General features: G+C 41.0%; 2 protein-coding genes across 2 annotated transcripts; both read left to right on the forward strand.

The window, feature by feature from the left end:
• Positions 1 to 1,987: 1,987 nt before the first annotated feature.
• On the forward strand, positions 1,988 to 13,161 carry LOC106629100 (glutathione S-transferase-like). Its single transcript, XM_088052723.1, has 7 exons — positions 1,988 to 2,103; positions 3,164 to 3,277; positions 3,943 to 3,994; positions 10,346 to 10,478; positions 11,350 to 11,491; positions 12,130 to 12,261; positions 12,585 to 13,161. Exons 2-7 carry the CDS (start codon positions 3,191 to 3,193, stop codon positions 12,705 to 12,707), a joined length of 669 nt encoding a protein of 222 aa, XP_087908849.1. The 5' UTR covers positions 1,988 to 2,103; positions 3,164 to 3,190; the 3' UTR covers positions 12,708 to 13,161.
• A 2,072-nt stretch (positions 13,162 to 15,233) lies between these two features.
• On the forward strand, positions 15,234 to 23,874 carry LOC102113250 (glutathione S-transferase-like). The gene is made up of 7 exons (XM_088052725.1): positions 15,234 to 15,323; positions 16,383 to 16,496; positions 17,167 to 17,218; positions 18,816 to 18,948; positions 19,820 to 19,961; positions 22,420 to 22,551; positions 22,875 to 23,874. The coding sequence occupies exons 2-7, from the start codon at positions 16,410 to 16,412 to the stop codon at positions 22,992 to 22,994; spliced, it is 666 nt and encodes a 221-aa protein (XP_087908851.1). The 5' UTR covers positions 15,234 to 15,323; positions 16,383 to 16,409; the 3' UTR covers positions 22,995 to 23,874.
• The last annotated feature ends 903 nt before the right edge of the window (positions 23,875 to 24,777 follow it).

Raw genomic sequence — 24,777 nt, forward strand, 5'->3', positions numbered from 1 at the left:
AGAGGGGGTTTATTTCTACATATTTAGGACAAAACACAGAGCAACAGATACTCAGGTTCCATTGAATTTCAAATAAAAACATTTACAGCAGACAATAACAGCCTAGAGAAGTGGCCTGATGCAACAGAGAAGCAGCTGCTTAGAAGGAAACTGTGTTCCAACAACTGTCAGTAGCCAGATCTGATGCTTAATAGTCTATGGCATGAGTGAAGAAAAAAAAGAAATTAGAAAAAGCATGGGAAAATGTACCTGAGGGAGAAAACAGAAGAATACCATTTCCCAAAACAGCTCAGTGAAGTGACATTTCCGAAAGTCAAGTTAGGAGACAGGCTGCATTTGACTTAGTTGCCTGAAATCTAAATGGATACCTGTGACAGGACAAGAAATGTCAGTGTTGGGATAAATCACTCTCTACAGAGTTGTGCTCTTCTCCCCTACCTCTTAAGGGAAAGCTGAAGGGACTGGCTTCATCTAAACTTTTAACTACCTCAGTTGAGACAGAATCATTTTGAGTAGTTCAGCTATAACTGAAGACCATATGCTGAGGGATTCCTTCTGAATTTGGATCTATTGGAAGGAGACTAGACAGCTAGACCAGATGTAGGTGTCTACAAAGTTAGGTAAGATGAGTTTTCCCAAGTTGTCTACACGATCATTAACTTTCAGGCTTGAACTCATGTTTTCCTACCAGGTCGTCACTAAACCCAAGATGTCTCCTAGAGCTTGTCAGGTGCTGGCCTATGAATGGTAAATCCAGAAAAGCTACGTAAGAGAGAGTTTGGGTTTGTGAAACCACCAGATGCACCTTGGTGCACGTGTTGCTGCATGGCGAGTTTCAGTCTCCTACATTTTCCTAGATTCTGTGTGATAAGTTACGTGTATCCAAAAATGTGGGAGACAGTTTCCAGCAGTGTGAGAGGCTGGACAGAAGACCTTCCCAAAACGTAAGGAGGAGGCAGAGGGACACAGAGCACCTCTTGTAGCTCCCCTAAGAAAGGGGAGCTACAAGAGGTGCTCTCAGTCAGGAGTCCCCTTGTGTGAAGCCTGGCTCTCCTTATGTGCCATATGGAATACAGTTCCCATGGGATATGTTCCACCTGAGGACTAGGCACCTCCTAAAAGACAATACATTGCAGTGGTAACTCTTCTGATGCCCTGTCCTTCTGTGCTTCTAGTTGTAAATAAATTATTAAGCTTATTTTGTTGTCAAGCGTGGAACACATTGACGTAACAGGTAACAGCAGTGAGGAATGATAGGATGAGGATCATTTTCAGCTACCAAGCAATGAAGTATGCATACAGGAAGGACATTAAGGAGACAGCCTGCTGTACTGTAACTGCAGGTGATAGCTACAACTATATTAACCATGTAGATTAAATAGGCAGGAAGGTGCATGGGAATGTATGCTGTATTGACGTTTTGAAATCCATTCAGTTGTCCAAAGAAAGCAGTCAGGAGTGCAGAGGGCAGTTTGCCTTCTGGTGCCACACTTCATTCACTGTCTGTTACAGCTGTCTTGGGTGTGTATTTCTCAAGTTCAGGGAAACATTTTTGACAGAAAAAGAAAAAAAAAAAAACCAATCCAGATGTCCAGAGATAATTCAGCAGAAGTGCCTTGAAGGAATATACACTAAGCAAGGCACAGAAGCTTGTAACAGATTCAAATTAGCTGATGTGACTTACATAAAGTGGTAAGGTCTTAAAAGCAGAAAACCAGAAAATATTAGAATAAAAGTGGGATTGGCATAGCAGTGTTCTTTTAAACTGAGTGAGCTTCACAGCTGTTACAATTTTTTTTAACTAGTATGGTACCAAGTAATGAAAATAGGAGGTATATTACCATTTTGTGCTGGGACAGATGTTCCCAATCATCATGACCTCTCCTCTATCCTACATTTGTACATAGTCAGCATTAGTCAGGGATTTATTTTCTGTAGGTGAGAAGTAACTAAACAGAGCTAATTGGTTTTGTTTGTTTAAGAGAGAGAAGTTTCCTCTTTGCAGAGAAGTGTCTGGAATGCTCAGTGTAGGAGGGGCTACAGAGTTATATAATCTCAAGGCAGAACTGCTGAGAGCTTAGAGTGAGTTACGCTGTGCACAAGGTAAATGGTTTTTTTTTTTTTGGACATGCAGTGAGTTGTATATGAAACTTAGTCAGTGAATGGCTTTTATAGATTAAATATGTGTATGTACTGTATTAACAAGATTCTATGTACCAAATATTGAATTCTTAATCAGCTGCTTTCGAGGTGTACAGAGGTAAGAAAAAGAAATGTAGATCACAACTGGGGAGTGGCTCCTCTCATCTCCTTCTTCGTACCATCAAGAAGCTGGCATGTTCTTTGCAAGGGGAGAATGGTGGGGGTTTGGGCATTTTCCCTTTGCTGCTGTTAATGCTTCAGCTTTGTTGCTGACAGTGCGTCAATGCCGTGAGGCTGGCATAGGCTGGGCACTGTTTGTGTGTGCTTGTTGCTGATGTGTACGTGTGGGTCTGAGTGGAGTGGCTGACAGCCTGCCGAGAAACTGTGGCTGCTTTAAGTTGCTTCCTAGGAACTGCTGTTGCTTGAAATTCCAGCAGAGTTGGAACTGGACCAGGCAAGCATTGCCCTGTGGTTATGCCTGTGGTAAAGGCAAACCTGATGTTGCTGTGACAAAATTAATTTTCATGTCTTTGAAGGCTTCTCTAAAGAAATTACAGAAGCAGGAAGTGCTGTAAAAGAGATTTGCCAGGATGAAAGAATTCCATCCTGGCTGGTTTTAATGGAGCATAATGGCTGCTGGAGAAAGCACAGCAATTGCTGAGTTTATAGCATGTATCTGATTAAACAGTAAACTGTAATTGGAAATCATGCCAAAATACACAGAGAGCAACCTCTGCTTTTTGGTCAGAACAGAACACTTTGGACGCAAATGATTTTGATTCACTTGCTTTCTGACTGAGCCAATTGCTCAAAGTACAGCCAGAGTTTTACTTAACTATTCTGCATGTGTAAGAAGCATTTTTTAGGCAGAATGATACAAGGCATTCTCTCAATGTTGTCTAACTTTTACCTCCTCTGTTAGTTGATTAAAATCTTGGACAATAAATCATTGGTTTCAAACAAGTCAATTTCAAGAGCCAATTGCAGATTCAAAACTGCAAAAGTTATTTCTTCATTGCAGATACTAGGAAATCCAGCACGAGAAAACATGTCTGGAAAACCCAAGCTGCACTACTTCAATGGACGAGGCCGGATGGAACCAATTCGGTGGCTACTGGCAACAGCTGGGGTTGAGGTTTGCCTCTGGTCTTTTATACTGAGATCCTGTGACCAATGTGTGTTCTTACTCTTCTGTATGAGAAGTGTGATTGAGCAGCAGTTTCAAACTCTGCATTTAGTGCATTGCTGAGCAAGCCAACAGTGACCACGAGCCTGCCCTAAGCAGGGGGCAAGTTCCTGTCTCACTTCCACACATCATGTGCAAAGCCCGCTGGTAGCACCACCAAAGCTTCTCCCCTGTAGCTAGAGAAAGAAGAAATTTAAAACCCCAGCAGCAGATCCTGGCTTCTTATCTTCTGATCCAGAGGTCAAATACCTGCAATTCTGAGTACCTTCAGTTAAATTCCAACTTGCAAAATAGCAAGAGATTATTATTGCTACTACAGTGTAGTTTACCCTTGAAGGTACCGTATATTGTAAACCACAGAGTAATTTTTTTTTACCTTTGGCAGATTCTGATACTAAAGCAGAGATGGAGTGTTTCACAATCGGTGTGGGGAATTTGTGTTTCAAGATCCATGGGTTTCTGTCACAGTGATGGCCAATGGGCCTGACAGCTTTCAAATATGACATATGTTTCTAACAAATCAAATTTCCCAAAACACATCTCTTTAAGTCTTCTTTACCTAAATGAAGAAGAAGCCAAAGCATGGAATGACAGTAAATTTCTATTTCCTGCAGTTTGAAGAATCTTTCATAGAAAAAAAGGAGGATCTAACAAAGCTACAGAAGGGTAAGTTTCCTTCAATTTTAAATAGTAACAGCAGCAAGAGTAGTAATAATAATGATAATAATGATAATAATAATAATAATAATAATAATAATTACTTGTCTGAGAACACCTAAGAATTCTTAAGTCTTAGTGTCTTGAAAACAAGATCTCTTCACTGGATTGTACATAAGGTCTCGGAGGTGCACACTGCAATGCATTACTTGGTATCCCCCACCCGGTTGCTTCAATCTTCACTGAATCACAGAAGGGCTGAGGTCAGAAGGGACTTCTCATGACTGTCTACTCCACATGCCCTCTTCAAGCAAGGCCACCTCCAGCCAGTTGCCCAGGACCATGTCCAGCTGGGTTTTGAGTATCTCCAAGGATGGAGAATATACAGCTTCTCTGGACAACCCAGAGAGTCAAAGAGCCTTTCCTTAAGTTCAGCTGGTTGACTCTCCTTTGCTTCAGCTTGTGTCCATTGTCCTCCATCTGATGGCAACAGAGGCTCTTGTCATCAGATCCTCTTGAAATTCATTAGCATTTTAGGTTGCCTACATAGTTGTTGTTTTATAATTCTTATGAAAAGAGATTTCCAGATTTCTGAGTTTGCCTGTACCTCAGCTGCATTCCTCTCTCCCAAGGCAACTACCCACTGTGCTAGCTTCAGCTTCCATCTTCCTGAACATGATAATCATGTTTCCTCCAGTCCAAATTACATGTCTGTGCTCTTCACCTGGCCTGTCAAAAGAAATCTGAGCTAGGGGTAGCATTTGCAGTCCTGCTGTCCTTTAGGAATAATGACTTGATACCTGTGCTACAGGCTGCCTTTCAAGAAGTATTTTGGGACACAGCATAAAGGTAAATGCACCCTTATTAGCAGAGTGGATTATTATTATTATCCCTGCATAATTGTCTTACATAGGATACAAAAAGTGATATAGCTGATCAGTTATCTTAGTCAAGAAATACGATTACCTAAAGCAAAAACACTTCCCTCTTCTCTGATCTGATACCTCTCTTTCTGAAGGTATTTTTACTCCTTTCATGCTAGGACAAGGATTCTGCAAGCTTGCAAAATAGTTGCATGGCTCCATCCTCATGCCAGTTGATATTTGGGTCTTGCGGGAATCTCATGGAACTTGCTCATTGTTCTGATTTCATGCCTGTATAGATGAGATGCCATTTGTAAAGTCAGTAGGTAGTCAAAAAGACAGTTCATGCTTTTATATTTACTCTTATTCATTTTCATTATTCACTACCTTGTGTGTTAGCCAGTGCTTAGAAAGTGCAAATATATTTTGCAAAGCATGAGAGAAAGTATCTGGGTCAGATCCTTCAGTCCTTCCCATCTGTTCATTAACCTCCATGAAAATCACCTGAGCTAGGGACAAGCAGTGCACGTATTTTTCAGTATATGAGAGCTTAAAGTTCTGCATTTGGCTGTTTCCTCAAATCTCAAATGTTCCACTGTTGGTCTAAATATTTTTTATCCAACCTAAATGATTCAGATTCTAAATAAAAGTAATCCATGTGATTCCTTGTTGGGTTTAAAGCAAGATAAGCACCCTGACCAACTCCAGCACGGGCGGCTATCCCAGCCGCGTGGACCATATTACACAGCATCAATGTGATGGATGGCAAATATGGCGATTTATTGCAGGGAAACTTAAGATTTTATAGCCTGGGGTCACTGTGTTACTCCCATCTGCATATGTCACACCTAGGTGCTATTGGCTAATTACAAGAGGACTTACTATCCTAGAGAGAGGGGTGGGTTACTGGCTTTCCGTTACATCCTGAATTCTTCCGCAGCGGCAGGCCCTAACTACAACGTATTTCCCCCCTCTTTATGAATAACTAATTTGCTTAAATACAAGGTGTATTAGTCTTGAAAATGGATAATATAAAATTGAGTCCAAAGATTAACACAAGTAAGATCATCACAACTGGTCTAATCAGGATAGACACTAGGGTGGTTAGCCATGGAGATTGATCGAACAAGGACTGGAACCAGCTTTGCTGAGCTTCTCTCTCTGCTTTTCGTTGAGACAGGCTGTCTCGTAGCTCTGCCATGGTGTCTCTCACTACTCCAGTGTGGTCTGCATAGAAGCAGCATTCTTCGTTCAGGGCGATGCAGAGGCCTCCCTGCTGCATGAACAGAAGGTCAAGACCTCGTCTGTTCTGTAAAACAACTTCAGAGAGAGAGGAGACTGATTTTTCTAGAAAGGATATGGATTTCTCAATTCTCTGTAGATCTTCATCTACAGTCATCTGTAGCTGAAACAGTCTCTGTTGTTGGGTCGCAATGACAGAGACACCTGTGGCAGCACCAGTTGCTCTCAGGTTAAGCAGCATCGCTATGGTTACACCTGTCACCACTTCTCTTTTCTGAAATCGGGTGAGTCTCTCCACTTGCAGGCTCAACTCTTCATCCAGGTGGTATAGGACTCTGGGGATGATAATAGCTAATACACAAAAGTCAACAGAGGAGTTAAAGCTTGGGTATAAATACAAGGGCTAGACTATTAAATCATGGCTTCTCAGCTTGTACCACAAGGTTGGGGCTCACTGCTTCAGGTGTTATGACTATAAACAGCACAGTTACTATAAGCAGTTTACCATGTAAATGACACCATACTTACAAACTCACAGCTAAAACTTTAGCGTTAAATGAACTTTCAAAAATACTTACACTACCTCTTAAAGGAAAATACTTATATTTTATACTAACATAACAATTACTACACAGGCTAAACACTTTATCTTAAACTATTATCTAACTACTTTTAACATACGTGTTCTGGTATATATGTAGTCTAAGCGTGAAAACAATTTGCTAAAAGGATAAACACATAACTAAAATTGGCTTTATATACAGTTAGATGGAGTCTCTACACTTTTCTTAGATCTTCTACAGAATTTCTCTAACACAATTCAGTCCTGGAATGTTCACTGCTCTCGTGATGTCAGCTGGCAGCTGATCGGTGACTGAGGGCTTTGATGTTCAAGTTGTTCTTCAAACCCTTCTAAATCTTAAAACAAAGGATAACTGAGAAATTGATAGAAACACCACATCATAATAACAACATAAAATTTCTGTTGGCAACTGTCTGTATAGTGTTCGGACACAACTGTGTCCTGACAGGTCCACTTCTGATCCATGTCTGGAGTTCCAAGGCTGTGTGGTGACTTCTCTGTTCACTGGATCTCGTGTGTTCAGAGGCAGACAGTCTGGTCAGATGGACAGGTGACCTTTCTGAACCTGCCAACAAAGCACAGGCACTTCTCTCCTTAAAGTTAATGAATTACACTAATCAAATTGCGTTTAGGGTATCAATTTCCCCCCTTTTCCTTAAAAAAAAATAAAAATGAGATGTATTTCTGTTCAACATTAACACAAAACCTTATACACAATTAGTAAGAACTTATAACAGTTGAAAATCAATTAATATAAAAGTACTGTTAATTATTAAAACACTGCACCAGCATCTCATAGTTAATAAACAAACAAAACCAAAAATTATCAGTGAAGGATTGGACAATCATCTCCGGAAATGATTCTCCAAGCTCACTTTAAAATTGATCCAGCTGTCGTATTAATAGGGTCAAATTTCTGAGTTAAAAAGTGACTCAAATACTGATTTGGTACAAAAACATCTGGATCTGTTGATAAACATTCTGTCCAGGTAAAGTTAAGACTTGGCCAGGGCCTTAAACTTTAAACTGGAAAGACGCTTCTTAACATATTTTTAAAACAAGGTTTTCAATAACAACAGCTATGAGATGCTTACAGCACAGCAAACTGTTAAAATGCATTTGTACAAAGCAAATGATCAGAAGCCTTAGGTATCAGACCAATTAAATCATTCAGCAGTTGGTTTAATTTGAAGCCTCTCTCATGGCAGCTAATCTTTAGCAATGGCACATCTTATTAAAATTCTGGAAACACTGAAAAATAAGAAAGCTATAACAAACGAAACTGCAGGGATTGCAACAACTCAATAGTACTCTTAATAAAGTCCAGGGTGTCACAGACTGTATTCATTTCTGTCCACAAGCAGGTGTTCATCAGTGGTTTAGCACAGTTGTTTCAGTTGTAGCTGTCTTCATATCTCTAGGAAAATAACTATACTTTGCAATTTAGACAAGTGTTTCTAATAAAACATAAAACAATTCAAATTAAACAACATTTAAATTTAACAATAATTATTTATGACAAGAGGAAATAACAAAACTTAACTTTAAAGGCTATCCAAGTTATACAACTTAAAAACATTCAAGCCAACGGTAACATGGATTCACTATAAAAATTATAAAAATATAACAAATACATCACAATTCCATGTTATCTAGCTTTGAGAATAACCCACAATAACTGCAAATGTTACCAAAAACACTCATTCACAATAAGAATTTGCCTAGTATATGCTCAAATTAGCTAAGATTCCAAAGTGCAGCCTCTCCAGGAAAAAACCCTAACAACACAGGATTTGGCAAGCTGTCACTCAGCCTTTGCAGCACTTCTCAAAAACATCAAGTCCAATTTTTAAACTAAAATCCAAATTGATATATATGCAGTTATATGTGTTTTATATAACAAAAATATTCACATTGAAATTACCTTATTAAAATTGTGGAAAAAACAAGCAAATAGATAATACATGCTCTAACTTAACTTTGTCTTGTACAGTAAAGTTCTCTTAACTAATTATTTTTTTAAACCACAAATCTCTTCTGTAGATAACATTAATTGGAAGGTTTTCTTAGAAGCTGTAAATCACACCATATTTTAACCTTGGGTTCTAAAACCAATTATTGCAAGGCAACTTCTGTTAAACACTTTAAACTCCTTTTTTTTTTTTTTTTTTTTAACTTTCAAAAGCCCACAATAATTTCTCTATATATTTCTCAATAATTTAGTAAAATCCTAAAAACTGCAATTGCATAAACTCATAATTACTTAAAACACAAAATTAACTCCAAAAGGGTACATAAGCACCTTTTAAAAACTCAATAAATCATGACTTTGTAACAAACTGGTTATTATCCCAGCGCTTCTTCCCAGAGAGGGGGGGGAGGGGGGGGGTGCTGGTGAACCGCTCGTGTCTCGGCCAAAGTCAGAACTCAACTGGTCGGCTACTTCCTGTTTGCTGTGCCTTTTTCTTGGGCCCCGGCCCCGCCAGCCACCCCTGTGGGCAGGCTGCTCCCTCTCCCCTGGCTCTCCACGCCTTTCGTTCCACCCTCCACTCCGCCTTTTGCTCCCCCTTCTCTCCTCTCTTGCATTCCAATCTCTGTGCCTCCATACCCATCCCCCCCGCGTCTTATCTCTTTCACTTCAGCTTCTCTTTCTTCTTCACATTCCTTTTCTCTCCCATCCCCCCGACTGTGCCCACCTTCCAAGGCCAGTCTTTGTCCTTTGTTAAAGACATATTTTTCCTGCTCTACAACTTTTTTCTCTGCGCCATCTTTAGACACCAGGGAGGAGGTTTCTCTCCGGGCTTTTTCCACGGCACTCCTGGCTTTTTTTGTTAATTTTTTCCAAAAGTCTCTTGCTTTTTGTTGTTTATTCCAGAGCACACAAGAATTTTGGGACCAAGGGGACTCCTGACCCCCCTTCGGCTCTGCTGAGCTCCTGTCGTCTGGAAGCTGTAAAGCTCTGACCCTAAATTTCAGGGTAGCCAGCAAACAGTTCCTTGTCGTTTCCCAAATTTGTTCAGCAAGGATTTTAGCACATCTGTCCCACACCTTAGGGTGGATAAACTTTACAAACTCATTTACGACTTCAACAACCTAAAGTCTTGCAATAACAAGCAAATTAGGTTTACAACTTAATTACAATCTAACCTTTTTGATGATTCCATCATCCTTCTGGGCCCAGGATCTTCACGCCAAGAATAGTCCAGCTATCTTGGCCGCTGTCCACTGACTCAGGGTATTCTTGCTTTTTTAATTTCTTCTCACGTTTCTTCCCACTTTTTCTCCCAGGTTTTGGCACCAGATGTTGGGTTTAAAGCAAGATAAGCACCCTGACCAACTCCAGCACGGGCGGCTATCCCAGCCGCGTGGACCATATTACACAGCATCAATGTGATGGATGGCAAATATGGCGATTTATTGCAGGGAAACTTAAGATTTTATAGCCTGGGGTCACTGTGTTACTCCCATCTGCATATGTCACACCTAGGTGCTATTGGCTAATTACAAGAGGACTTACTATCCTAGAGAGAGGGGTGGGTTACTGGCTTTCCGTTACATCCCGAATTCTTCCGCAGCGGCAGGCCCTAACTACAACAGTTCCTTTGCCTTACACACACTCGTGGTTGTCATTCAGGGACTGAACGTCTCCTTGTGTTATTCCCTTTCCCCCAGATGGATCCCTGCTCTTTCAGCAAGTGCCAATGGTAGAGATGGACGGGATGAAGCTGGTGCAGACCAGAGCCATTGCCAACTACATAGCAACGAAGTACAACCTCTATGGGAAGGACCTGAAGGAGAGAGCCCTGTACTGTGACACTACCACCTTTGCTTGTTAGAGCCCAGCTCACACTGTAGCTCAGTGTAACACGAGGATACCCCAGTTCACAGTAAGGTTCAGGGGGCAGAGCAGTGTTTTGTGCAGCATGAGATGGCTCTGACTGCAGGTGATGTCTACAGCAGTGATAGCCATATCATATGTGAGCCTATAGATCATCAATCAGAGATCAATGCAGTCATCAGAAGAAAGCACTCGGGGGGGCAGATTGTCTTACTGATGCTGCTTTTCATTTTCTCCTGCAGCTGTCAGCAGCGTCATTTTCTCCTCACCACATTCAGGGCAGTGTCTTTGAAGGAAACAAAACCACTCCTCTCTCTAATAACCAGGAATTAGTATAGAATTAGAATTAATAACAGGTAATGAAAGGACAGGACTCCTAGGGGACATGTGTTGACCTGAGGTATATTTGAGTGCTTCAGTTTAGTAAACCCTAGTAAACACATGTTATGATATTTGCTAGAAATTGTATGGACCTGTTTTTAAAGTTGTCCTGTCTGACTGGATTTTTAAAAGAACTTTGAATAACATATGTGACAATTTTGTCAAATTTGGTTTTGTCAGATTTGGGTTTAAAGACCCATAGTCAAGAGAGGTATCAGTCCTAGTGAGAATTGGGAGTGGTACAGTCCTTATGTTTTGCCTTGGAATTTTGCATTTGTCTTTCACCCAAGCTCCCTCATGCCTGCCCTCAGTGCAACGGCATTTCTGCGGGAACTTTGCCAGGGTTTGTGTGTGTGGGAAAGAAGAGGCTGGGATTTCCCAGCATCTCGATGAACAGTAATTGTGCTGTTCACACTTACTTGTGTTTGACCTGACCAAGTGGATCTATTCCTTTCAGAATCGATATGTACGTGGAAGGAATGTTTGATCTGAATGAGTTACTCATCATGTATGAAATCCAACCAGCAGACAAAAAAGAGCAACATTTTGCTAATATGATAGACAAGGCAACAAACAGATACTTCCCAGTCTTTGAGAAGGTATGTGGCAAAGAGTTTGTAGCTCAATTGATACTGGTATCTTGAACAGCCATCATGGATCCACAAGAGTTTTATGGAAGAAAACAGCAGAAAAACTACCACTGGAATATAAATGCTCTGGTTTTGGTGGTGCTGGGAGTAAGGTGGAGACAGGACGCTACGGAGGGGACAGAAGGCCCTTCCAGTCTGGGAGAGATGTAAAGCTGTGAAAACCCAGCACACACTGAGTTCCCAAATGTCCATGTTTGTATCTGGGTGTTGTTTCAGACAGAAGACACTACAGCATCAGCTTTGACATCAAGATTCCTCCTGAGTTGCAGATGGCCCTCTACCATACATGCTATGTAAAAGCGTGATAGTTCCTTCTGTATCTCATAGAGCTTAGCCTTCAGTGCAGCTACAGCAGCCAAGGCAAGACGAGCACAACTGAGCTGCCAGACAGAAGTGCAGAAGAGAAAGAGCTGCTAGATTATGCCTAGGATGGCAGTGCCATCAGATCAGTATTTGTCCTACAGATGTTTGAACTGCATCTCCTTCTTTCACAGATAGCTCCATGCCATGGATGACCCTGCTTTGAAGATATCATATTAAGGAACACAGAGAAAAGACATCATCTCCTTCTGCTTCTGTGTTTTTAGGTTTTGAAAGACCATGGAAAAGACTTCCTGGTCGGCAACCAGCTGAGCAGGGCAGATGTGCAATTACTGGAAGTCATTTTAATGGCAGAGGAGTTCAAACCTGATATACTTGCCAAATTTCCTCTCCTGCAGGTAAATGAGTGGGCAGTCTGAATGGATAATGAATTGGAAATGACCACTGATTTAAACTGGCTGAGAAATATGGGAGAGTGGGAGGGTCAGAAGTGACATGCAAAATAATCAGATACCCTAAGAACTTTTAGCTGGCCTCAGCTACCCTTTTTTTTTTATGCCATGTTCTGTCACTACCACCCCAAAAGCATGAGAGGGGGAGGCACAGAGTTTCTTCTGCAGCATCAAGCCTTAATGTGACTTTCAGAGCATGGATAACATGGAAATGTCTGCCAGCTGCAATGATTCTCAAGCACTGTGCTTTTTTTGGTTTTGTTTTGTAGAGCTTCAAAGCAAGAATAAGCAATATCCCCACAATAAAGAAATTCCTGCAGCCTGGCAGCCGAAGGAAACCACCATCAGATGAGGAAGCTGTGGACACAGTGATCAAAATTTTCTTCTCCTGAACAGCACACTAAAGCCGCAGAAACTTTTTCATTGTATTTGTAGACTGTAGCAAAGTGAAATTACTTAAAGGAGTGGAAATGTCAAACCAATGAAGAGTGAAGAAATGGTTCCTGATCTCTCCTTCCTTAGCTATAGAGGAATGGCTAGATAGCAAAGGTCACGTTCCCATGCAGCAGTTAGCTGGGAAAGAATTAGACAATGGAGTACAGTCGGTGTGAGATGTTGCAAAGTCAGGAAGACCTTAGTGATATCTGTTAACTGAGAACAGGATGCTGTGATCAGAAGAATGTGAATTCAGCATAGATGAGTGACCACAGGAATGTGAAACTAGGTGGAGTTGACCTTAAATGAAATATCCAATAATGAGCTTGCTTTTGCACTATGTATGAGCCTAATTATTGATGCTATATAAGTGATTTTAGAGTTACCAATAAATGAGACTTGCTGATCATTCATATTGAGTGCTGCATTTCTCCCGCTGAACTCATCATTTAGCTACTGGACTGGTTTTATCCTACTCCAGACTCTTCAAGATAAATCTGCATGATCCTACCAGCAAAGGAAATAGTTCATGGGTAAGAGGGTGTATTGGACAACACAGGATGCCTTAAACTAATTAGAATACCTGAAATAAAATCTTACTATTGATACTCAAAACGCCGTTGTTCATTGGTTTCTTCCTGCTACTTCTTAGCGTAAGGTCTCTCTGGTTCGGTTTTTCTGGCATTCCCAAGAATTGCTGGAAAATTGGGAGAGATTATCCCAAACAGTAGGTGAAGTATTTTTTTTCTGGGAAATGCCAGGAAAAGTCTGCAGCTTCTGGTGAGGTCACGATGAAAGGTTTGGATTCAGCTTTCCTCTGAGCTTAACTTGGAATGTGCTTGGACCAGGGGTCCTACTGCACCTCTGTTTTGTCACTAGACACACAAACTCTTGTAGTGCAGCTTCACCAAGGTTCCCTTTATCAGAAGGTTTATTGTAGCAGCTAAAAGCCCTCTGCTGAATCTGAGGAACAAATGCTTGTCGTGTTTGTCATGAACCAGTTTAAAACTTATTGAGAAAGGAGGAGTCAGGATGGTGTCAGGCTCTAGTGAGACCTTGGAATGTAGGAATCCATGCTGATTTACATCACTATATATCAAACCAAGTCTAATACAAGCTGTACTGGAGTTGTTCATTCTTCCAATCACTTAAATCAAGCTCCACTACTGAGGTTAGCAAAGCTGTTGAACTTTGATAAATATGTGCATTCCTGCAGTGAAAGCTGTTTCTGCTCAGGGCAGGAGGGTTGGAACTAGATGATCTTTAAGGTCCCTTCTAACCCAAACCATTCTATGATTCTGTGATATTATTGAAACCCCAAATACACCAAGTTTGCAAAAGAAAGAGCCTGTGCTCTAAATCCAGCTACAACTAGAGCACTGGCAGCTTTCAGCTGGGCAAACTCAGGGTGCTGTAGCTCTTGCTAAAGCCAACAGCTTCTTCATATGAAATGTGATGCAGCTGGGAGCAGTTTTTGTCATGAGAAAAGGAAATAAACCCATGTTTTTCAGCAGCAAAGCATGTATGAAAGAGGGTTGTTGCAGGAGCTGTTTCCCTCTTGCCTCACTGAAGCCTTCAGACAACACTTGCAGCAAATGTACAGGAAGGACGTGAAGGAGAAAGACCCTCCTACTGTAACAACCAATTATTTTTGTGTGACACACTGCAATATATACAGCCTCTCTGTGTAGCAAAAGAAGAATTCTCTCAGTTATCAGGGCAATTGCGCAACATTTTGCATGTATATATTGACCTTGACTGCAGATAATGCCTGCATCAATATTAACCACATTGATTAGATAGACAGGAGGGGGCATGGGAGTTTATTCTCTATTGACTTTTTGAAATCAATACAGTCAACCAAAGAAAGCAGTCAGGAGTGCAGAGGGCAGTTTGCCTTCTGGTGCCACACTTCATTCACTGTCTCTTACAGTTGTCTTTGGTGTGTATTTTCACTGAGTCATGTTCAAGGAAACATTTTTGACAGAAAAAGAAAAAGAAAAAAAAAGAAAAAGAAAAAGAAAAAAATGCTCCTCCCAGATGTCCCGAGATGAAATTAAGAAGAAGTATCCTGAAGGAATAATGACAAAGTAAGTCACAGAAGTAACTTGTATCTTGTAACAGATACAAGCTGAATTAATTGATGTGACTTAAGTAAAGTGGCAAGGTCTTAAAAGTAGAAAACCAGAAAATATTAGAATAAAAGTGGGATTGGCACAACCCAGTTCTTTTAAACCGAGTGAACTTTTCAGCCATTTCAATTATTTTTAACTAGCATGGTACCAAGTAATGAAAATAGGAGGTATATTACCATTTTGTGCTGGGACAGATGTTCCCAATCATCATGACCTCTCCTCTATCCTACATATGTACATAGTCAGCATTAGTCAAGGATTTATTTCCTGTAGGTGAGAAGTAACTAAACAGAGCTAATTGGTTTTGTTTGTTTAAGAGAGAGAAGTTTCCTCTTTGCAGAGAAGTGTCTGGAATGCTCAGTGTAGGAGGGGCTACAGGGTTATATAATCTCAAGGCAGAACTGCTGAGAGCTTAGAGTGAGTTACGCTGTGCACAAGGTAAATGTTTTTTTTTTATTTTGGACATGCAGGGAGTTGTACATGAAACTTAGTCAGTGAATGGCTTTTATAGATTAAATATGTGTATGTACTGTATTAACAAGATTCTATGTACCAAATATTGAATTCTTAATCAGCTGCTTTCGAGGTGTACAGAGGTAAGAAAATGAAATGTAGATCACAACTGGGGAGTGGCTCCTCTCATCTCCTTCTTCGTACCATCAAGAAGCTGGCACGTTCTTTGCAAGGGGAGAATGGTGGGGGTTTGGGCATTTTCCCTTTGCTGCTGTTAATGCTTCAGCTTTGTTGCTGACAGTGCATCAATGCCGTGAGGCTGGCATAGGCTGGGCACTGTTTGTGTGTGCTTGTTGCTGATGTGTACGTGTGGGTCTGAGTGGAGTGGCTGACAGCCTGCCGAGAAACTGTGGCTGCTTTAAGTTGCTTCCTAGGAACTGCTGTTGCTTGAAATTCCAGCAACAACTGGAACTGGACCAGGCAAGCATTGCCCTGTGGTTATGCCTGTGGTAAAGGCAAACCTGATGTTGCTGTGACAAAATTAATTTTCATGTCTTTGAAGGCTTCTCTAAAGAAATTACAGAAGCAGGAAGTGCTGTAAAAGAGGTTGCCAGGATGAAAGAATTCCATCCTGGCTGGTTTTAATGGAGCATAATGGCTGCTGGAGAAAGCACAGCAATTGCTGAGTTTATAGCATGTATCTGATTAAACAGTAAACTGTAATTGGAAATCATGCCAAAATACACAGAGAGCACCCTCTGCTTTTTGGTCAGAACAGAACACTTTGGATGCAAATGATTTTGATTCACTGGTTCTCTGACTGAGCCAATTCCTCTAATTGTACAGGGATCTACTTAACTATTCTGCATGTGTAAGAAGCATTTTTTAGGCAGAATGATACAAGGCATTCTCTCAATGTTGTCTAACTTTTACCTCCTCTGTTAATTGATTAAAGTCCTGGACAATAAATAATTGATTTCAAACAAGTCAATTTCAAGAGCCAGTTGCAGACTCAAAACTGCAGATGTTATTACTTCATTGCAGATACTAGGAAATCCGGCTCAAGGAATCATGTCTGGAAAACCCAAGCTGCACTACTTCAATGGACGAGGCCGGATGGAACCAATTCGGTGGCTACTGGCAGCAGCTGGGGTTGAGGTTTGCCTCTGGTCTTTATACTGAGATCCTGTGACCAATGTGTGTTCTTACTCTTCTGTATGAGAAGTGTGATTGAGCAGCAGTTTCAAACTCTGCATTTAGTGCATTGCTGAGCAAGCCAACAGTGACCACGAGCCTGCCCTAAGCAGGGGGCAAGTTCCTGTCTCACTTCCACACATCATGTGCAAAGCCCGCTGGTAGCACCACCAAAGCTTCTCCCCTGTAGCTAGAGAAAGAAGAAATTTAAAACCCCAGCAGCAGATCCTGGCTTCTTATCTTCTGATCCAGAGGTCAAATACCTGCAATTCTGAGTACCTTCAGTTAAATTCCAACTTGCAAAATAGCAAGAGATTATTATTGCTACTACAGTGTAGTTTACCCTTGAAGGTACCGTATATTGTAAACCACAGAGTAATTTTTTTTTTACCTTTGGCAGATTCTGATACTAAAGCAGAGATGGAGTGTTTCACAATCGGTGTGGGGAATTTGTGTTTCAAGATCCATGGGTTTCTGTCACAGTGATGGCCAATGGGCCTGACAGCTTTCAAATATGACATATGTTTCTAACAAATCAAATTTCCCAAAACACATCTCTTTAAGTCTTCTTTACCTAAAAGAGAAAGAAGCCAAAACATGGAATGACAGCAAATTTCTCTACTATTTCCTGCAGTTTGAAGAATCTTACCTGGAAAAAAAGGAGGATCTAACAAAGTTACAGAAGGGTAAGTTTCCTTCAATTTTAAATCATAACAGCAGCAAGAGTAGTAATAATAAGAATTAGAATTAGAATTAGAATTAGAATTAGAATTAGAATTAGAATTAGAATTAGAATTAGAATTAGAATTACTTGTCTGAGGACACCTAAGAATTCTTTAGTCTTAGTATCTTTGAAAAGAAAATCTCTTAACTGGATTGTACACAATGTCTCAGTGTATTACTTGGTATCCCCCACCCGCTTGCTTCAATCTTCACTGAATCACAGAAGGGCTGAGGTCAGAAGGGACTTCTCATGACTGTCTACTCCACATGCCCTCTTCAAGCAAGGCCACCTCCAGCCAGTTGCCCAGGACCATGTCCAGCTGGGTTTTGAGTATCTCCAAGGATGGAGAATATACAGCTTCTCTGGACAACCCAGAGAGTCAAAGAGCCTTTCCTTAAGTTCAGCTGGTTGACTCTCCTTTGCTTCAGCTTGTGTCCATTGTCCTCCATCTGATGGCAACAGAGGCTCTTGTCATCAGATCCTCTTGAAATTCATTAGCATTTTTGGTTGCCTACATAGTTACTGTTTTATAATTCTTATGAAAAGAGATTTCCAGATTTCTGAGTTTGCCTGTACCTCAGCTGCATTCCTCTCTCCCAAGGCAACTACCCACTGTGCTAGCTTCAGCTTCCATCTTCCTGAACATGATAATCATGTTTCCTCCAATCCAAATTACATGTCTGTGCTCTTCATCTGGCCTGTCAAAAGAAATCTGAGCTAGGGGTAGCATTTGCAGTCCTGCTGTCCTTTAGGAATAATGACTTGATACCTGTGCTACAGGCTGCCTTTCTAAAAGTATTTGGGACACTAGCATAAAGGTAAATGCACCCTTATTAGCAGAGTGTATCCCTGCATAATTGTCTTACATAGGATACAAAAAGTGATATAGCTGATCAGTTATCTGAGTCAAGAAATACGATTCCCTAAAGCAAAAACACTTCCCTGCTTCTCTGATCTGATACCTCTCTTTCTGAAGGTATTTTTACCTCTTTCATGCTAGGACAAGGATTCTGCAAGCTTGCAAAAGAGTTGCATGGCTCCATCCTCATGCCAGTTGATATTTGAGTCTTGCAGGAATCTCATGGAACTTGCTCATTGTTCTGATTTCATGCCTGTATAGATGAGATGCCATTTGTAAAGTCAGTAGGTAGTCAAAAAGACAGTTCATGCTTTTATATTTACTCTTATTTATTTTCATTATTCACCACCTTGTGTGTTAGCCAGTGCTTAGAAAGTCCAAATATATTTTGCAAAGCATGAGAGAAAGTATCTGGGTCAGACCCTTCAGTCCTTCCCATCTGTTCGTTAACCTCCATGAAAATCACCTGAGTTAGGGATATGCAGTGCACGTATTTTTCAGTATATGAGAGCTTAAAGTTCTGCATTTGGCTGTTTCCTCAAATCTCAAAGGTTCCACTGTTGGTCTAAATATTTTTTATCCAACCTAAATGATTCAGATTCTAAATAAAAAGTAATCCATGTGGTTCCTTTGCCTAACACACACTCATGGTTGTCATTCAGGGACTGAACGTCTCCTTGTGTTATTCCCTTTCCCCCAGATGGATCCCTGCTCTTTCAGCAAGTGCCAATGGTAGAGATGGACGGGATGAAGCTGGTGCAGACCAGAGCCATTGCCAACTACATAGCAACGAAGTACAACCTCTATGGGAAGGACCTGAAGGAGAGAGCCCTGTACTGTGACACTACCACCTTTGCTTGTTAGAGCCCAGCTCACACTGTAGCTCAGTGTAACACGAGGATACCCCAGTTCACAGTAAGGTTCAGGGGGCAGAGCAGTGTTTTGTGCAGCATGAGATGGCTCTGACTGCAGGTGATGTCTACAGCAGTGATAGCCATATCATATGTGAGCCTATAGATCATCAATCAGAGATCAATGCAGTCATCAGAAGAAAGCACTCGGGGGGGCAGATTGTCTTACTGATGCTGCTTTTCATTTTCTCCTGCAGCTGTCAGCAGCGTCATTTTCTCCTCATCACATTCAGGGCAGTGTCTTTGAAGGAAACAAAACCACTCCTCTCTCTAATAACCAGGAATTAGTATAGAATTAGAATTAATAACAGGTAATGAAAGGACAGGACTCCTAGGGGACATGTGTTGACCCGAGGTATATTTGAGTGCTTCAGTTTAGTAAACCCTAGTAAACACATGTTATGATATTTGCTAGAAATTGTATGGACCTGTTTTTAAAGTTGTCCTGTCTGACTGGATTTTTAAAAGAACTTTGAATAACATATGTGACAATTTTGTCAAATTTGGTTTTGTCAGATTTGGGTTTAAAGACCCATAGTCAAGAGAGGTATCAGTCCTAGTGAGAATTGGGAGTGGTACAGTCCTTATGTTTTGCCTTGGAATTTTGCATTTGTCTTTCACCCAAGCTCCCTCATGCCTGCCCTCAGTGCAACGGCATTTCTGCGGGAACTTTGCCAGGGTTTGTGTGTGTGGGAAAGAAGAGGCTGGGATTTCCCAGCATCTCGATGAACAGTAACTGTGCTGTTCATACCTACTTGTGTTTGACCTGACCAAGTGGATCTATTCCTTTCAGAATCGATGTGTACGTGGAAGGAATGTTTGATCTGAATGAGTTACTCATGACATATGGCTACCAACCAGCAGACAAAAAAGAGCAACATTTTGCTAATATGATAGACAAGGCGACAAACAGATACTTCCCAGTCTTTGAGAAGGTATGTATAGTCCACTGGTTGTTGGTTGGTTACTGAGGGTCCTCACCTCTCTTAGTGGCTATTGTGACTTCTGCTCTAGTCTTTAGCAATCCTATTGTGAGTCAAAATCAGTTTTTCAGATTGAAGCAGGACTAAGAGGTGGGGCTTTGTATCTGATCTCTTTGGAGGTTTTTAATTCAGCTCTCTGCCCCATGAAATCTCTTTACAAATGCTGCTGGGCTAACAGGGAACTAACCTTTTATCCCCTGCAGGTCAAGGTGTGTAAAAGGGTACAAACAATAAAAAGCACAAAATTAACATGAACTGAAATGGATGCTGGAGAGGAGGCTTTTTGCCTCACCATGCCTGCGAAGGTGGCCAGCTGTAGTGGTTTAGATTTGCCAATTTTGTTTCCCAGCCAACGTACCAAATAAATGTCGTGGTTTAAAGCAGTAACTAAAAAAAAACACTAGAAAACTTACTTATTTCTTGCTTTGAAACATGGATTAGAACAAGAGCAAAAAAGGCTTAAAACTTAAAAAGAATAAAGAAAGTCTATTAACAAAACTACAAGAATAAGAAAACCAGAATAAAACTTCCAAAAAACCCTTTTTCCCCCCACTACCCAACCATTCTCTTGTTCACATGATAACATAGAAACAAGAAACTTTGGAACTTTGTGGTTTAAAACAGTCCCAATTCCTACTAGTGTCTTTTCATCAGTTTTTGTAGAGAAACAGAAGTCTTCTTCTGCTAATCTATGGAGTTTCTCACAAGAAAACTATTTCTGTTATAGCTTTCTATTTCTCTGACGCCAGCTGTCCGGAAATCCTGCCATCAGTTCACTCCTCCCATTCACATCACTCTGAGGTGTGTTATGGGTCAAATGAGTCTAGGGACATCATTTTTAAGAATGAGTTAATCAAAGGCAAAAGTTCTCTTCATCTGTCTCTGTGAGCCTCCCTGGAAACAGAAGTTTTCTCTTTGCCTCAAACGGCCTCAAATCTTCAATTATTACTTCTTCCCCTCTGTTCCAGCACCTCACTGTATCACAGCTACTCCACTTTTTGCTCAAAATCCACACTTTGAACACTCCATTCCTCCCAATATACTCTGTCATGAATTAAAGGAGGTTTTTTCAGAACACTATTGTCTATCTCTATAGCTTTAACAGAAAAATATTTCAGCTTAATTAAAGCATCACCTTATTCTCTCTTCCCATCTAAAACTTTTCTTCACTATCTTTGATGGTTTTATGATGTCTTCTTTATGTTGACTCTCCCTCTCTCTCTCTCTCTCTTCCCCTCTCTCTCGGAAAAAGGAGTAATCTTTAAGTCTCATCAAGGCAGTAAAAGAGTTAAAGTCTTGGAAAGCTGCAGATGTTCATGGTGTCAGGTTTCAGTTCAGCGGCAGAAACTACAAACCAAGCCAGGCCGGCCGGCTCCGTTTCTCCCCCCCCACCCTCTGCGGCCTTGTCCAGCCTGGAGCGGGGGAGGAGGCCAAGACAGAGCCTTGTTACCTTTTCAGAAGCCAGAAACCAAAAAGAACAAGAGAACTCTGGCTTTACATCTTAAGGTGGTGTTCACAAGTTGGTCTCACTTCTCAATGGTTAAAACCACCGCCAGTTCTCAGAAATGACCGATAATTGGTCAGGAGAAAAAACTCCCATCAGCCTCCAGCAGATTCAACTTCCTTAGCTCTCCAAGCTATTTTAAAGGTAAAGTCACCCCAGGACACCAGCTAAGGTTTCTCCTCTAAAGAGAGTGGCAAACTATCCCAAGTAATCCCTTCCTTCCAAGGAAGGAAGGGTGTTTTGTTGGCTGGATCAGAGTCCCCTATAGGTAAGTGGCAAAGAGTTTGTAGCTCAATTGATACTGGTATCTTGAACAGCCATCATGGATCCACAAGAGTTTTATGGAAGAAAACAGCAGAAAAGCTACCACTGGAATATAAATGCTCTGGTTTTGGTGGTGCTGGGAGTAAGGTGGAGACAGGACGCTACGGAGGGGACAGAAGGCCCTTCCAGTCTGGGAGAGATGTAAAGCTGTGAAAACCCAGCACACACTGAGTTCCCAAATGTCCATGTTTGTATCTGGGTGTTGTTTCAGACAGAAGACACTACAGCATCAGCTTTGACATCAAGATTCCTCCTGAGTTGCAGATGGCCCTCTACCATACATGCTATGTAAAAGCGTGACAGTTCCTTCTGTATCTCATAGAGCTTAGCCTTCAGTGCAGCTACAGCAGCCAAGGCAAGACGAGCACAACTGAGCTGCCAGACAGAAGTGCAGAAGAGAAAGAGCTGCTAGATTATGCCTAGGATGGCAGTGCCATCAGATCAGTATTTGTCCTACAGATGTTTGAACTGCATCTCCTTCTTTCACAGATAGCTCCATGCCATGGATGACCCTGCTTTGAAGATATCATATTAAGGAACACAGAGAAAAGACATCATCTCCTTCTGCTTCTGTGTTTTTAGGTTTTGAAAGACCATGGAAAAGACTTCCTGGTCGGCAACCAGCTGAGCAGGGCAGATGTGCAATTACTGGAAGTCATTTTAATGGCAGAGGAGTGCAAACCTGATATACTTGCCAAATTTCCTCTCCTGCAGGTAAATGAGTGAGCAGTCTGAATGGATAATGAATTGGAAATGACCACTGATTTAAACTGGCTGAGAAATATGGGAGAGTGGGAGGGTCAGAAGTGACATGCAAAATAATCAGATACCCTAAGAACTTTTAGCTGGCCTCAGCTACCCTTTTTTTTTTATGCCATGTTCTGTCACTACCACCCCAAAAGCATGAGAGGGGGAGGCACAGAGTTTCTTCTGCAGCATCAAGCCTTAATGTGACTTTCAGAGCATGGATAACATGGAAATGTCTGCCAGCTGCAATGATTCTCAAGCACTGTGCTTTTTTTGGTTTTGTTTTGTAGAGCTTCAAAGCAAGAATAAGCAATATCCCCACAATAAAGAAATTCCTGCAGCCTGGCAGCCAGAGGAAACCCCCAATACGAGAGGAGGAGGTACCCAAAGTGATCAAAATTTTCTACTGAGCAGTAGCCTCAAGTTCCTAAAACTATTTCATTATGTTTGCTGACAGTGGGAAAACACTTAAAAGCAAGTTTTTTGATCCTATCAGCAAAGGAAATTGTTCACTGATTAGGGAGTATGTTGGACAACACAGGATGCCTTAAATAACTGAAGAGAACACCTGAAATAAAGTCTTACTCTTTCCTATAATTAACTGTGTAGGCATTGCCTTTTGCTGTTATGTATTGGCTTTTGCAAATTACTATTAATTACAACGATTTTTAAAATCACTATTAACTGCTTTAATATAGTATACCCTGTCAGCTTTTGTAGCCAATGCCCTGTGTAGCATAGTGTGATAAATATATATTATAGCTAAGGATTTCGAAAAATATTAAAATAGAGACTGTATGTTGTGCATTGTAACGTTAAATGCCTTTATATCTCTAACTAACTGATAATAGTGAGAATAACTCAGATAATGATGATTTAATGTACTTGTGTAGTATCATATCTGAACTATAAGACAACATTGAAGGGAACCAGGAAAATAAACACCAAGAGAAAAAATGCAAGGAGGGATTCACTACTGACACTCACTTACCAAGAAATGTCAAACAACAGACCAGAGCCTCAAGAAGAAATAAAATACATGAATCTCATCTACAGGATGGCATGAAGACAAGACACAGTCAAACCAAGCAAAAGAATTCCCAGAACATGTAAACTCACAGGGATGTTTTAATATGTATAATCCTCATGAATACGCATTTAACTAATGTAATGAAAAAAATATATAAGAAAATTGTTTTAAGCTAATTGGTGTGCCTCTGGCACTTTTCCAAGCACCCAGCACTGTGTATGGTCCCTTTTATCCCTTATTAAACTTGTAAAAATTTTAAAGAGTTGTTTCTCACACTGTTCATACTCAAAATGCTGCTGTTCATTGGTTTCTTCCTGCTACTTCTTAGCCCAAGGTCTCTCTGGTTCGGTTTTTCTGGCATTCCCAAGAATTGCTGGAAAATTAGGAGAGACTGTCCCAAACAGTCGGCCATGTATTTTTTTCTGGGAAATGCCAGGAAAAGTCTGCAGCTTCTGGTGAGGTCACGATGAAAGGTTTGGATTCAGCTTTCCTCTGAGCTTAACTTGGAATGTGCTTGGACCAGGGGTCCTACTGCACCTCTGTTTTGTCACTAGACACACAAACTCTTGTAGTGCAGCTTCACCAAGGTTCCCTTTATCAGAAGGTTTATTGTAGCAGCTAAAAGCCCTCTGCTGAATCTGAGGAACAAATGCTTGTCACCAGTTTAAAACTTACTGAGAAAGGAGGAGTCAGGATGGTGTCAGGCTCTAGTGAGACCTTGGAATGTAGGAATCCATACTGATTTACATCACTGTATATCAAACCAAGTCTAATACAAGCTGTACTGGAGTTGTTCATTCTTCCAATCACTTAAATCAAGCTCCACTACTGAGGTTAGCAAAGCTGTTGAACTTTGATAAATATGTGCATTCCTGCAGTGAAAGCTGTTTCTGCTCAGGGCAGGAGGGTTGGAACTAGATGATCTTTAAGGTCCCTTCTAACCCAAACCATTCTATGATTCTGTGATATTATTGAAACCCCAAATACACCAAGTTTGCAAAAGAAAGAGCCTGTGCTCTAAATCCAGCTACAACTAGAGCACTGGCAGCTTTCAGCTGGGCAAACTCAGGGTGCTGTAGCTCTTGCTAAAGCCAACAGCTTCTTCATATGAAATGTGATGCAGCTGGGAGCAGTTTTTGTCATGAGAAAAGGAAATAAACCCA

This window comes from Pseudopodoces humilis, chromosome 3, assembly GCF_049639895.1.
Source record: "Pseudopodoces humilis isolate 2021_Gansu_Grassland_sample_001 chromosome 3, ASM4963989v1, whole genome shotgun sequence".
In the NCBI taxonomy this organism is placed as follows: domain Eukaryota; kingdom Metazoa; phylum Chordata; class Aves; order Passeriformes; family Paridae; genus Pseudopodoces; species Pseudopodoces humilis.